General features: G+C 45.4%; 2 protein-coding genes across 2 annotated transcripts; one reads left to right on the top strand and one right to left on the bottom strand.

Moving 5' to 3' along the window:
* Positions 1-3303: 3303 nt before the first annotated feature.
* Positions 3304-4098, bottom strand: LOC120455610. Its single transcript, XM_039641990.2, has 3 exons — positions 4068-4098; positions 3559-4002; positions 3304-3479 (listed from the first exon to the last, which is right to left on the bottom strand). Exons 1-3 carry the CDS (start codon positions 4096-4098, stop codon positions 3304-3306), a joined length of 651 nt encoding a protein of 216 aa, XP_039497924.2.
* A 727-nt stretch (positions 4099-4825) lies between these two features.
* LOC120456626 lies at positions 4826-5564 on the top strand. The gene has a single exon (XM_039643548.2). It carries the CDS (start codon positions 4881-4883, stop codon positions 5430-5432), a length of 552 nt encoding a protein of 183 aa, XP_039499482.1. The 5' UTR covers positions 4826-4880; the 3' UTR covers positions 5433-5564.
* Positions 5565-13236: the final 7672 nt, after the last annotated feature.

Below are 13236 nucleotides of genomic sequence, written 5' to 3'. Positions count from 1 at the left end.
GCAGATAATCAATCAGAAAGCTGCTTATTGGCTTTTCAAAATGCGTCTAACAAAATAAATAAAAGTCAAAGCAACAATGTGGCATGTTGTGAACCCAGCCAGCCCCCTTCCCCCTTTTATGCCCCTCGGATGTCTGGTTGCTGGTTGTGGCAAGGGCCGAAAAACGGCAAAAACAAGTCGAGCTCAATCCGATTTTGGGCCAGAAGCGAGCAGGCCTGCTGGTCCACACTGGCCTGACCTAATGCCAATTTAATGCTGCGTGTGGCTTATGCCTGTCTAAGTCGCCTCTATTACGCCATCCCATGCCCCATGCCCCATGCCACATGCCACATGCCCCATATGCCGCATATCCCACATTCCATAGCCCCACCCAAAACATCTCGTATATCTGCTGGATGAGCTCATGTGCGTGCTGCGATGGGGGGTAAGCCCATCGTAATGCCCGAGTATCGATGGATGGATGTGTATTATCAAAGGCAATTAGGCTTTCCAGACAATCGCTAATTAATTTTCATTATAATTTATGCACACCCGCAAAGTGCAGACGTAATCCATTGATTGGTTTTCTTCTAAATTCTACTATTGGGCAGCGCACGGAAATAAAATGTTTGCTTTTTTCCAACTTATTTCAGCACAAGATAATTACTATTATGAACTGATGTTGTAGTCCCCAAATGGTTGACACTTGTTTTGAAAATCCGCATGTTTGGGTAACTGGATTGACCGCACTTTCCAGATATTTGCTGCCAGCTGCTAAGGAAAGCCGCAATTTCCATGGTCTGCGGTTCCTGAAATGTCCTTCTGAAATGTCCTTCCGAAATGTCCTTCCGAAATGACCAACAATTAATCGTCGCCTTATTCAATTTGCTAACCACAGTAGTGCGAACAAAAAGTGTATTATACTTGTATTTATAGTTGCACTTTGTCTTGGTTCATGTTTTAGGGTTAGTCCATTTTGTGACGTTAAAATCTCCTCTGATGACCAATTGTGTGGGGCTTATATCCTTTTATTGTACAATTTCTTAGAAAACGAAACGAAATATTCTTGCTACTGACGAGTTGCTATACTAGTTGCATATACTAGCAGCCCACGAATTTTGTGCAAGTGCAGGGGGAGCAGTTTAGAGGAGCAGGTGTAATCATGGTCATTCATCACCCTTAAGTAGTCCCTGTCCCCAAATAGACCATAGCCATGACTATCGACTATTCCTGCACCGAGAGTGTCAACCGATGACTCTGCATTCGCACTCTGCGCACTCCAGCCAAAAAGTAGAAGTTCACGTGCGGCAGGTCAAGTGGCAAATTATGCTGCGCTCTTTTTTCAGAGGGTTCATAAATTAGGGACTTCATTTAGGCCAACACTGGGAGAAATCACTTGGCAAATGCAGCGTTTAATTAGTTTAAATCAGTCTCAGAGACAACTAAAATGAGTGGTTTTCAGTGTACTCAAATCACTGAGACATAGCTTCGTTTGTAAGTCTAGTTACTGCCATGGAGTTAATACTTTATAATGTTTTTCTTGCAGTGCCCGCGCTTGAAGGTGAATGTCTCCAAATATTTCGGACATCACGAGTGGCGGCCAGTCATTAGCACCCAGCACCCTGGACGCCAGATACTCAGCCATATTCAGCTGGTATTCACAGGCATTCACAGGCATTCACAGGGTGGATATGGTGGATGTGGTGGATATAGTGGATATAGTCACGAACCCGCAATCAAAGGTGTTTCTAATTTATGAATCAACGCAATTAGCTTTAATAACCTCGCCGGTTCCCAAATTAGCTGGACACACACTCAGCCACATACATATACACGTACATGTGTGGGGGCGTGGCCGAAATGTTGACTCAACATTTGGCATTCATTCGCATTCATTAAGTTGGCCCGAAATGACAAACGGTTCTGCCGACGGCCAATGTTCAACAGATGTAGATGATTGTCATAAATTTCGAGGCCACAAAATGGAATCAAATGGGAAAGCGAAAGGGAAGCCCAAATTGTGAGCAGAAATACGGGTAAGGCAAAAGTGATGGCAATAACACTGAATTGAGTGGGAAAATACAAGTATATACATACGACAACTTGGGGAAAACAATTGCTGGCCAAATAAAGTTGGCTCAGAGCAACTAGCTCTTCAAAAATCAAATTCAATAATCTGACTAGCAAGGAGAAAACATTTGTAATAATTAAAAACGTACAATTTTACTTGTATGCAAGCTGGATTTCAATGTGCTGGTAAGCATTACCATTCAAAATATATAAATATATAAATAAACATGAAACTCCGCACCTTCTTTTCTCGTCATTGCCAACGACAAGGACTTTTCATTAACAACCAGAAGGATGTGTCCATTGCAAATAGCCATAGAAACCACTGGCAGACCCCACCGCAAACTGGTTGTGTTTGATTTGGATTTGAATTTGAATTTGAATTCGGGTTGATTAAGGACTTCGAGGGGAGCTAAAAGTTATGCGAGTGAAGTTCGCGACAAGTTCGAGTAGTTGCCTTGCCAAACTTGGCCAACGCTGCGTATGCGTAATGTGCGTAATGTGTGTAATTCAATAAACTTTCCGTTTCCACCCGCAATGGAATGGAAACTAAAGCGCAGGCAGCAACTCGAATATGCAATTTCAGTCAATTTGGCCGGCCATCTATCAATTAATTAGTGCTCGCCAGAAAGTTGGACATGCTGGAATTTCATACGAAACAACAACGTGAAACTCGGCTTGGCAATTGTAATTTGAGTTCTTATTACTTCGGGCTGCTTGCCCAACTTCTCCCTACACTTTGGTCGTCGTTGTCTGGGCAATGGCAAATCGTAGGCAAAGTAGGAAAAGTAGGAAAAGTAGGAAAAGTAGGAATAAAGCTGGAAAAGCGAACTGCGAAACGCCAATGGTCATTAGCGGGGATTTTGCCAAAGGACATTGAACAGTTAATTACTGAAATACTACCTGAAGTCCAACGATCAGAGAAGCCTGCAATCGAGACGAAACGGAAAGTATACCTCAAGTTTTGCTTATAAAATGACGAGTCATCATCAATTGGTTTGCTTCAGTTGCAAGCTTGCAACTTCAATTGCCTTTCCAATTTCCAATTGGCCGCAAAGTTTGGCCCAAAGTTAATCGTCGGTTTAGACTTACAGAAAATCTGTGGGCTGATTGTAATTACACGCTTGTTTCCCCCATGTAAGCTCAGTTGAAAAGCGGACTTAAAGCGCGGCTTGCAGTTTATTTGTGATTTTTATTGTTGGAAGAAGAAAAAAAAAAGAATGCAAATGTGTGGCTACCAATGTCTCGGATCCTTTAGGCCGAACTGGCGGTGGTGGTGGCGGTGGTGCTGGAGGTGCTGGTGGTGCGGCGCCGAGTGGTGGAGGTGCGTCGAGTGGTGATTCTGGGCCGGACTGGCACCCGGATGCAAGCCTGCGGCTTATCGCCCAGCTGCAGTTGTCCACAGCGCCGGCTGTCGGTGCTCAGCCAGTCTGGATTGGAAAAAAAAGGAATTGCGGGTGTTGGAGTTAGGAGAAAACTGTGCTGACTTTGTAGGCGACGGCTACTCACTGTTCCTGGGCTGGCTGTGGCAGTTCTGGTTGCGCAGCTGGCAGCTGTTGGCCAGCACCTTGCACTGCCTGTCGTTCCTGCTCCGCACGCAGATGTGCTGGCTGGGCGGCGACCTCTTGCAGACGACGGGACGTGCGGGGCAGGGATTGTAGCAGGGTCGCCGATTGGCGGCACCGATGCCCTTCACGTTGCGGCAATCGATGTCGCGGGTGTGCCGCACGCCCACCACCTGCCCCAGCCCATTGGCCCGTATCAGCTGGCAGATGTTCTCGAAGCGCTGGCACTCGCCACGCGGAGTGCGTCCGCAGACACGCGGACTGGCCTTGGAGCAGACCGGCGGCACGAGCGGGCAGTTGCGGGGGGTGGTGGTGGTTATGAGCGGAGGACGCCTGCTGCTCGGCGGTTGGGTGGTGCCGCTGGCCACTGCCCACAGGAGGGCCATGCCTGAAAGAGGGAATTTGGATGTGAAAAAGGATGTGGCCTTAAGTGCTATGCGTTCGTTTGCCTACCGAACATCAAAGTCAGTTGATGGCGTTGCATATTGCTAGATGACGATTGCTAGGAGTTGGCGAAACTTCTGATGCCATTTTAGCCAATGTTTCGGAGTATTTATACCACCAATATGACAACTGGCAACTTGACAATTACGCGGAAGCAAATCCAAGACAATTCCTCCTCCTTGGCACGCGCCGCTTTCGGGTTTTGTTTAATTTAATTTTGTTTATATTTAATCAATAAATATTAAGAGCCATTTACCCGGCGCACTTGCCGCTGCTTTGTTGCAGAAAAAACATGTCGCTGGAGTCTTGATTCTAGAATTTGATGTATTTCAATAACATGCCGTAATGTAAGCATGCAGTTATGCAGTAATAAATAATAAGTAATAAGTATTATAGTTACAACATTTTTTAGTAGATGACTAGTTACATTGCACTTCACTTTTACCTTAATTTAGCAAAGATTATTAAGCATAGCATTAGTGAGTACAAACAACTGAAATTTGTGAGAACATTTTCAAAGGCCTGCAGATAGTTATAATATATAAGTCAAAGTCTCAAAGGACGGATTTATGAATGCATAGATTACCCCATTAAAATGTAAATAAAACAGAAGCTTTCAATGGAAACAAAAAAAACAGCAAACAAGAGAACAGATGGCGTTCCCAAAAATATGGCAGTAAAAATACGGTAGTATCCACGCTGCTATAGCTGCTATATAAACACGGCCTGGCCAACGGAAAGGTATCAATCAACCAGCAACAGTTGACAGCAGCAAATCCCAGATTCACAGATCCACAGATCCACAGATCCACCAGAGAAATCATGAGCAAGTTCAGCATTTGCCTCCTCCTCGTCGTCCTGGCCATCGCCGCCATTCACGCCGATGGCGATCGTCGTCCATGTGTGGGTCGCTGCACCGGACTGTCCAGCGCCGGCAAGAGCGTGTGCATCCGGAACAAGGCAACCAATGTGTGCACCCGCCTGCCGGCCTGTCGCCTGCGGGAGAAGAACTGCCGCCGTCGGGACAGTGGACTGGAACCCATCCGTGAGACGTGCATCACCCGCTGCCGCAACGTTCCCGGCACCAGCGGCGTCGGCCAGTGCGCCACCCGGCTGCGTCCACGTCCCCAGTCGGATGGAAAGCGCATCAGGGAGTGCCAGAGGAGGGTGTGCCTGGATGACAAGCTGGCCAGCTGCTGGAGGGACCAGCAGGGCGCCTGCATCCTGCAGACCCGCTGCGAGGCCCAGAGGAGGAACTGCGTCCGCAATCCGCTCAACCAGTGGGTGAGGGCCAGCGAGTGGAGCTGCCAGGGCAATGTTGTGGGCGGTGGCATCCGTCGCTGCCGCACCAGGCCCATCATCATCAAGGATTGAGATTCCTTGCGACTTTGGCTCTACACGCGGCTCCCGACTTGAATCCTGGCATTGACCTCTAGCTTTTACATACTACTTTTTTTTTGTCCAACTTCTTTCGGCTTTTTTGCCTATATTATAACCGTACAAACATAAATAATTCAGTCACATTCCAAATGGTAACCACTTTTATTTTAATTAGTTCTATTCGAGCTCTACTGCTTCTTTTTCCTTGGTCCTGGAATTTCTCTTGGACTTGGCATTCACAAAAATTTACAGAAATGGTTAGTATTGGTAGTGAGCTGCTCAAAAATGATATTCTTTCGTCCCTATGATCATTTTTAGCCAAGTTATGATCAAAATGACCATAAAATATCTTAATTTTAGCCAAAAGTCGATTTTCTGAATTTCCCTCATAAAATCATCAGTTTTTTGGCCATAACATTCAAAATAATTGTCTGAATATGGAATGGCATACCTCGTTGAGTTCGTATTTCAATTTCCAATCGAACGGTGTCCTCAAAAGGCAAATCTATTTTTTAGCCATTTTTTGCAAATTTTGATGATGGTACCCCTTACCGAAAATGCGAAAATTTGTCAAAAAATTAATTTTAGCTAGTCCTTCAAAAAAGTTCAGAAACGATTACTGTTGGTAATAGGCTGTATAAAACAGTCATTCTTAAAGCAATTTGATCATTTTTAGCAAAGTCATGATAAGAAATCATGCGAAAAATCGTATTTTTGGCAAATGTTAAAGTTTTGTAGTTAGATTTTCCGCCCGCAAAAATAGTAGTCAAAACAGCAACTTTATTTGGCCTATGGAATTTATATTGAGTGCATGAATGATTTATGGCTATTATCCAAATGCATTCGTGAGCTGCACAAATTCAAGTGGCAAAAGGGCATAAATGGAATCGATAAGTGATGGCGCCCAAATGAACTGGGCCACAATTTTGAATATTTCAGTGGCAATAACTGGGATAACAAGTTAAATACACTAGTGTGTGTGTGTGTGTGCAGGACTATTTGTGCCATTTGCGTGTTGTGAACGGCAACAGTTAGCATATTTAAATGCGTCTAGATGTTTGACTAGAAAGTGGCATTATTTAATTTCACGCCCGTTGAATCCATGGCCGGTGAACATTTAGCAGAGCCTTAATTTAGTTAAAGGTCCAGTTAGCTGTGTTAATGTTTTCCGATTTTATTATTCGCACTTAGCGCGCATATACGCGTACGTATGAATTTGCATTTGAGCACAAAGTGGCGGTGTAGTTTTCATATTTGCACTTACCTGGGTCGCCACACTCGCCTGAGCCCACCACAGCACCGCAGCACCACCACACTGGGAGTGCTGAATGGTAAATGGGAATGGTAACTGGTGAATGGTGGTAGGCTGGGGATGGAGTTCCAGTGGCCCCATGTCCTGTTTACGGACCCACAGCGACAGCAGGTGGCGCAGCTGCACGGGTAGAAAAAGCCGTGGAATCATAATCCTTTCTCTAGAATATCACAGCCACTGCACGTGGGAGGCATTTGACGGGCTTTAAAGTGAGTAGTGAATAAAGTGAATGCAAAATAGTTACATATTGTATGGCCAGCATGAGGTGAGTAGACTTTGCGCGCAGTGCACCATTTCAAAGGACAAGAATAACCGTTTGTGGGTGTTGCCGAGTGGTGCGAAGTGGTGCAGAGTGGTGCAGAGTGGTGCACTGTGGTGCATGGGCGTCCCGCGTGTACTTAAGCCGGGTGAAGGGGCACCGCCTTCCGCTTTTCCACTTTTCCCGCCCACTACGAGTGGGCAGCACAAAGCACAACTTCTCGTGCTTCACTTAACGTAAGCCGGGGGAAAATGTCGCTGGAAAAGCGTGGCAAAACGGGGGCAAAACGGGGGCAAGGAGGGTTAACGAGTTCTGTGGCGCGGTGTGGAAAAGCGCGTTGCTGACATATTATCACAGTTTTAGAGGGACGAGGAGGGTCTTTCGCCGTTTACTGCAGAGGAATGTAAGTCGAGTGGCTGACAGCGGATTCAAGTTGCCCCGCTCGTAAACAATGAACAATATCGATGGGTGCATTTAAACACAGATTTCTTTGATGGCTTGAAAACTTCTGACTTTTGGTTTGAAAAGTATGAAAAGCAGTGCTTAATTTGCTGTAGGATCCGTTGGATTCCTGTATAGTTGCTATACGTTTCGCATTTGAAAGTTTCATGCGGCAGCGTGGAGAAGTGGCGCTAAGTGCAAATATCGACTCGCTCTGCGGTGCGGCAACTCAATTAACAGGCTCTTCATTTTGCAGCGACTAAGCCGAGAACTTTTCGTCGGCTAACAGGTTAAACCAAGCTCATGTTAACCTTTAACCCCTTCGACACACGCGCCAACTGATGGCCGCGGGAATCTGAAAAAAGGGACTCGGCAAGGACACGGGCGCAGATGAAGGCCAAAGTGTTCGTCGGGCTGTCTAAATGCGATGCACTGGGCGAAAAAGCCGTCGTGAATAACCAGTTAGTTGGGAGGACATTTAGCTAGTATAAAAAGATGCGCCTACTTTTCTGACTGTGCACGCTGGTTCGCTGGCATGCATGGCCTTTAGACACATATTCACATAATTATAAATTGCTGCGCCCAGCGGAAATTGAGGGGCAACAGCGCCGCCGAGACGACATAGACCCAAAAACTGTAATGCCCCCGGCGTCTCCGATTCCGGATAGTGTTCGCAATTTAATTTCCTAGCGCAGGACACGGGACACAGGACACGGGACACAGGACACGGGACGCAGGACACAGGACGCAGGACACAGGACGCACTACAAACAAACTGCAGGATGCTGGAAAACTACGTCCGCTGATTGCGCCACGGAAATGAAATTAGATGAGCACGAGGCTTAAAGCGAAAGTGAATGTGAAAGTGAGTGTGAGAGTGAGTGTGAAAATGAAAGTCGAGAAGAAAAACATCTGGCCAATGCGCCCATTTCCACGCTCTCCTAATGACTTGTCACTGAAAAGTTGTATGTGACCCGACTGGGAAAACTTGCTGACAAATTGTCGCCCGAATTTAATTACTTGCAAATGAGTTCGGCTGCTAATTATGCGCCCTACAAAAAGCTAGATAATTTCGCCGTAAATCAAGCATACATTCGACACTTAAATAAACATTTTTCAACCAGCCGCACATTTCTCCGCACTCCAGTAAGTGACTTCTTTGCTAAAATTATGCTTACACATTACACAAAAAAAGGTTTGTGTTTTAATTAAAGTGTAATCAAATGTCAATTGCTGCACGAGCAGAAGTCGCAACATTCCACTTATAAAATGGAAGAAATACACAACTCTAATAGTAAAACCCCAAATATTTATGGAATGAACCGAAAATAACATAATAAAATGACATATTATCTTCCTTGTAGAAAAGGGTATTACATCGTTGACATACTCAGAAATGGGTAGTTTTTTCTGTTTTCCCTGTGTTTTTGCAACTATGTAAGCGCTGCCCATCCAAATGTCAAATGTGGCTTCGTAATGCGTTTTAATAGTTCGATTTGTTTCCTTTAATTGGATTAATTGGCGGCCTGCGTGCGGTTTGCATGAAAAACGATGGGCAAAATAATCAAGTGCAGAAGTGGTATTATGAAAACAAACAAAACTCATTTCCATATGCAAAGAGTGTCTCAATCCCTCGCCCCAAAGTTCCCTTTTTTTTTTGTTTTTTTTTCTTTGGAATGGGCGTGCGTGCATCTGCATATATTTAAAACTTTTTACAAAATTCTTTGTTTATTTACTTAGTGGTGCTCGTGTTTGCTTTCGCCGCTGTCCCCGTTCGCTGAACAAAAACCGAAAACGAAAAACAGAAGCTACCGCAAAAAGAAAAATATATATATATATATACTCGTATAACAAAAAACAATACCAGAACCACAACCACAACCACAACCAGAGCCAGAGAAAAACATTTTTGCATAATTTTTTAATTTACTCGTTCGGCTAAAAATAACGTGTTAACAATAAGGGTTGGCGGCCAACAAAGGCGCCTCTGATTATTCTACGCTTTTGAAATCGATCCCATGAAGAAAGCACCCCCACCCCCCACATCCCCCATAAACTCGACTTCTTCCTTAAGGTTGGCGAAAAAACCCTTTTGTTCTTCAATTTCTGTCTCGCTTCCTGTGAGCAAGACAAATGGTTAAAGTGGACTGCAGTTAAAAGTGGCCTAAAGGGGAAATGCAGCACGATTCTGGCCAAATGGACCCCACCAGGACACCAGAACACCAGAACACCAGGACACCAGAACACCAGGACACCAGGAGATCGGCACATCAGGATAACAGATGGAAGGGCGCTGGTTCCTAGTGGCAAGTCATAAATGTCAGGAGCTTCTTAGACCCAAAATCATGCGAATACACACACTTGCGAGCAGCCAGCCGTGCACTGAAAGAAAACCCACTGAACCCATGCAAATTTGCCAGCCATTTCACTTTTAATTGAAATAGATACAGTTACTTGAAGTGTAAAGTAGTGGCAGATGTGAAGTGAGCTAAGTTCTTAACTTTGGTTCGTCGAGTGTATTTATTCGACTGACAAATAACTCAAAATGTGATTGATGACGGCCCTGACACGCTGACACATATAAATGCCTGCAAATGGAGCTCGAGACGCTGCCGCTGACGTGTCATGAGGGTCCGGAATTTGAAATCCGGAATGCATACATGGCTACCAGTAGCCAGGATGAGCAGGATGGGGACCCCCACGACGCCCAAAGTCGTGCTCCTAATCCTCCCCAGCCACAGGCCATAAAGAAAGCAGAAAAAAACCTTTGTTTTGGCAATAGGCGTGCGTGATTTTTGCGGCCGCATCATTACTCAACGTTCTAAGTGCTTTTCTTGGGAAATTCAGCAGCGCGGGGGGAGTGGCATGCGCTTAACCCACGATTATTGCCATTCATGGCCGAGACTAAAGTATGTCAACAAACTTCTCACTCCGCCAATTTAGCGTTAAACTTGCTGCGAGACAACTGTTTCTGTTTCTGTTTCAGTTTCAGTTTTAGTGGGTCGCGCGGCCAAATGAATGCAATTTGTAGTCCAGGTCCACGTGAAATTGGGCTCGAGGCTTTCATTTACATTAAGTAATTACCTGGAAAACCCACGGAAAATGGCCGGGTAATCAAGAGGAAATGGTTTGGGGATGAAAATGGGGGCCATGTTTAAAATCTATTTCTGCCCTTTCCGCGCCGCAGGCCAGCCTTTCAGACTTTCAGACTTCCAGACTTTCCGACTTTTCGCGGAATGGTCCACTTGGTTGGAATCCACCATTAAGTGGAGTTTTTAAAGAGAGAACTAGTTTCATTCATGACTGCCCGTTTTTAATACTAATTGGGCAAATAATATGGACGCTTATCTCTGAAATGATGGGCATCCTAACTTAACTTGAACTTAAAGTGTGAGGCATGCTGCTTGTTCCTGCGTTTAAAATTAATGCCCCAAAATGGGGCATCATCAGGCTGCTTGGCTGATATGTGAGTGCTGTCCATTAGGATCGGTTGACATATGTGTCCCACCTTATGTGTATGCCCCAAAGGGCCAGAAAAGCGGTCCGCTGCTCATCTTCATTCAGCTCAAGTTGTCGCGACTGGCGAAGTTCGGAGTTTGGAGTTCGGCGTTCGGTGTCCGGAGTGCGTAATACAAATTGCTGGCAATTTTGAAACATGACCCCCAGCCTCTGGGAAAACCGCCCACCAGGAGCACCACCCGTTCCAACGCCGGAGCGAGGCAGCACTTCAAAACTGATGACACTGTCAATTTGGATGGGCGCCCGTTGCACGCAGACATGTGGGGCATGATTGTGGGGCTGCTGCCCCGCCCACTTGCCGCCACATGACGAATCTCTCACTCCACACCGCCCACTGAACCACATCCACATCCACATACAGTGAGCCCATCCCCCTGGGTGATGCATTGCAATGACATTTTCATGCTTTATCTGCGGCTGGCCTCGCATAAATTCCTGTTTTCCACGCTCAGCAGGATGGCAGGGTGAGTTTTTCCTTTTACGGGGGCCATCGCAATCTCCCACAGAGGTGGTCAAAAGTATATGAAATACTTTATGGAATATCTATATTATTGCCTTGCTTTGGTGAGGTATTCTATCCACAATTTAAGCATCTCAGAACATTGTTTAGCCCCCCGCAACAACTTTGCTGTGAGCCACTGCTCAATGGCTGATGCTTGACATAAAAATGCAGTCAATCCTCTTGACAAATTTTACTTTTATTACACGCTTTGTTTATGTGAATTTGTGTACATGGCATTTGCACATCATCAATGTACGAGCTCTTCCCCTCGCCCCTCGTCCCTCGCTGTTTGTGCGAAACATTGGTGAATAGGAGTAAAAATACGATTGCTGCTCCTGCTGCTCCTACAGCTCCAGCTGCCATCATCATCATCATCATCATCATCATCATCATCATCATCATCATCGACATGGAAACTGTGCACATGACTTGGCAATGCTCTAAAGAAGTCCGGCTTGTGTTTTCCACTTGCCGCCGTTCGGATGACATGACTTTGCGGCCAACATCCTGTTGGCTTGGACAGTGTTCTCGCTTACAAGTGACTCCTTCTCTGGGGTTTCGAGGGAAGTGGAATTCAAATATTTGTCAGTTTTATTAGTGCTTCCAAAACGAGTTGGGTGTAGTAACTTAAAAGTGTTACCCTTGAGAATGGGCACAGTACAAATGAATGTGATTTTCCAGTTCATTGTTGCCGTGTTATGCCGGAGATTACCAGCCAATTTGGTGGGGAGTTGCCCCAAAAAATCTCCTTGATTCGAGACATACGCAATCGAATCGCTCATGATGTTTTACAGGGATATTGCTCTTCATTTCGACTGCTTTTTTCCGTGGCATACTTTTATGCGCTGCAGCAAATTGTTTTAGACGCGACGCCACTTTGTGTCCTTGTAAATCGCACAGTTTTTGTGTTGTGTATCCTTTTTTCTTTTATTGCTACTCGCACATATTGAGTGTATTGTGTGGGTGTGGGTGTGCGTGTGCGTGAACTAAATTCAAACTCAAAAGTAATCGATTACGCGCCTTAGTCGCAGTCGTCACCTGATTAGCATAATTCGATGTGTGAGCGTGTTGCCAAGGACATTTCGAGGTGCAGGACGAACTGGCGGAGATGGCATTTTCAATCTTGCGAGAAAATTGTTCAATTTTCGGTGGAAAATATTTTTGAATCATCGTGTCGTTCAGCGTTTTCGTTTTCGCTTTCATTTTCGGCGCCCTCCATTGCCGACATTTCATCACCAGCAATCGCGACGCGCGACAACTTCATTTTGTATTTCGCCCCCCAAACTGAAAAACCCATCGACGTTGGCAAGTGACAGATGAAAGGCTGAGGCGAAGCAACTTTAATAAATGTAAATGTGGGTCATTGAACCTGAAGGGAAATCAAGACCACTTTCGGTGTCCTTTGCAAGCAAACTCTTCTATAAACTACTAAAGGTGTCTATGCGGTATGCTTGTGGTTGTCAATAACTTCTGGATATTGAGACAAAATAAAGTGAATACTTTTAATATTTTAGGCTGCTAGCATGCCGCCTAATGCACTGTAGTTAATAGCCTAAGCGTGTTTGGGAAAGACATCTCGCCATTTAAATGTTGATTGATGAACAGGTGACTCCACATCCCATTCCCCCGCAGTATTGAATGAGTATATGCTCAGCATATGGGCACCCAGCTGCCGTCTGCCATTCGCAACACACACAATGGAGATCTTTTGGGAGCACACTCGTAGATAGATGGTCCCTTCCCGAATCGACGGACTCTGACCCTT

This window comes from Drosophila santomea, chromosome X (assembly GCF_016746245.2).
Source record: "Drosophila santomea strain STO CAGO 1482 chromosome X, Prin_Dsan_1.1, whole genome shotgun sequence".
Taxonomy (NCBI): domain Eukaryota; kingdom Metazoa; phylum Arthropoda; class Insecta; order Diptera; family Drosophilidae; genus Drosophila; species Drosophila santomea.
The sequence above is the reverse complement of the archived record's forward strand: the minus strand, read 5'-3'. Positions and strand labels throughout refer to the sequence as shown.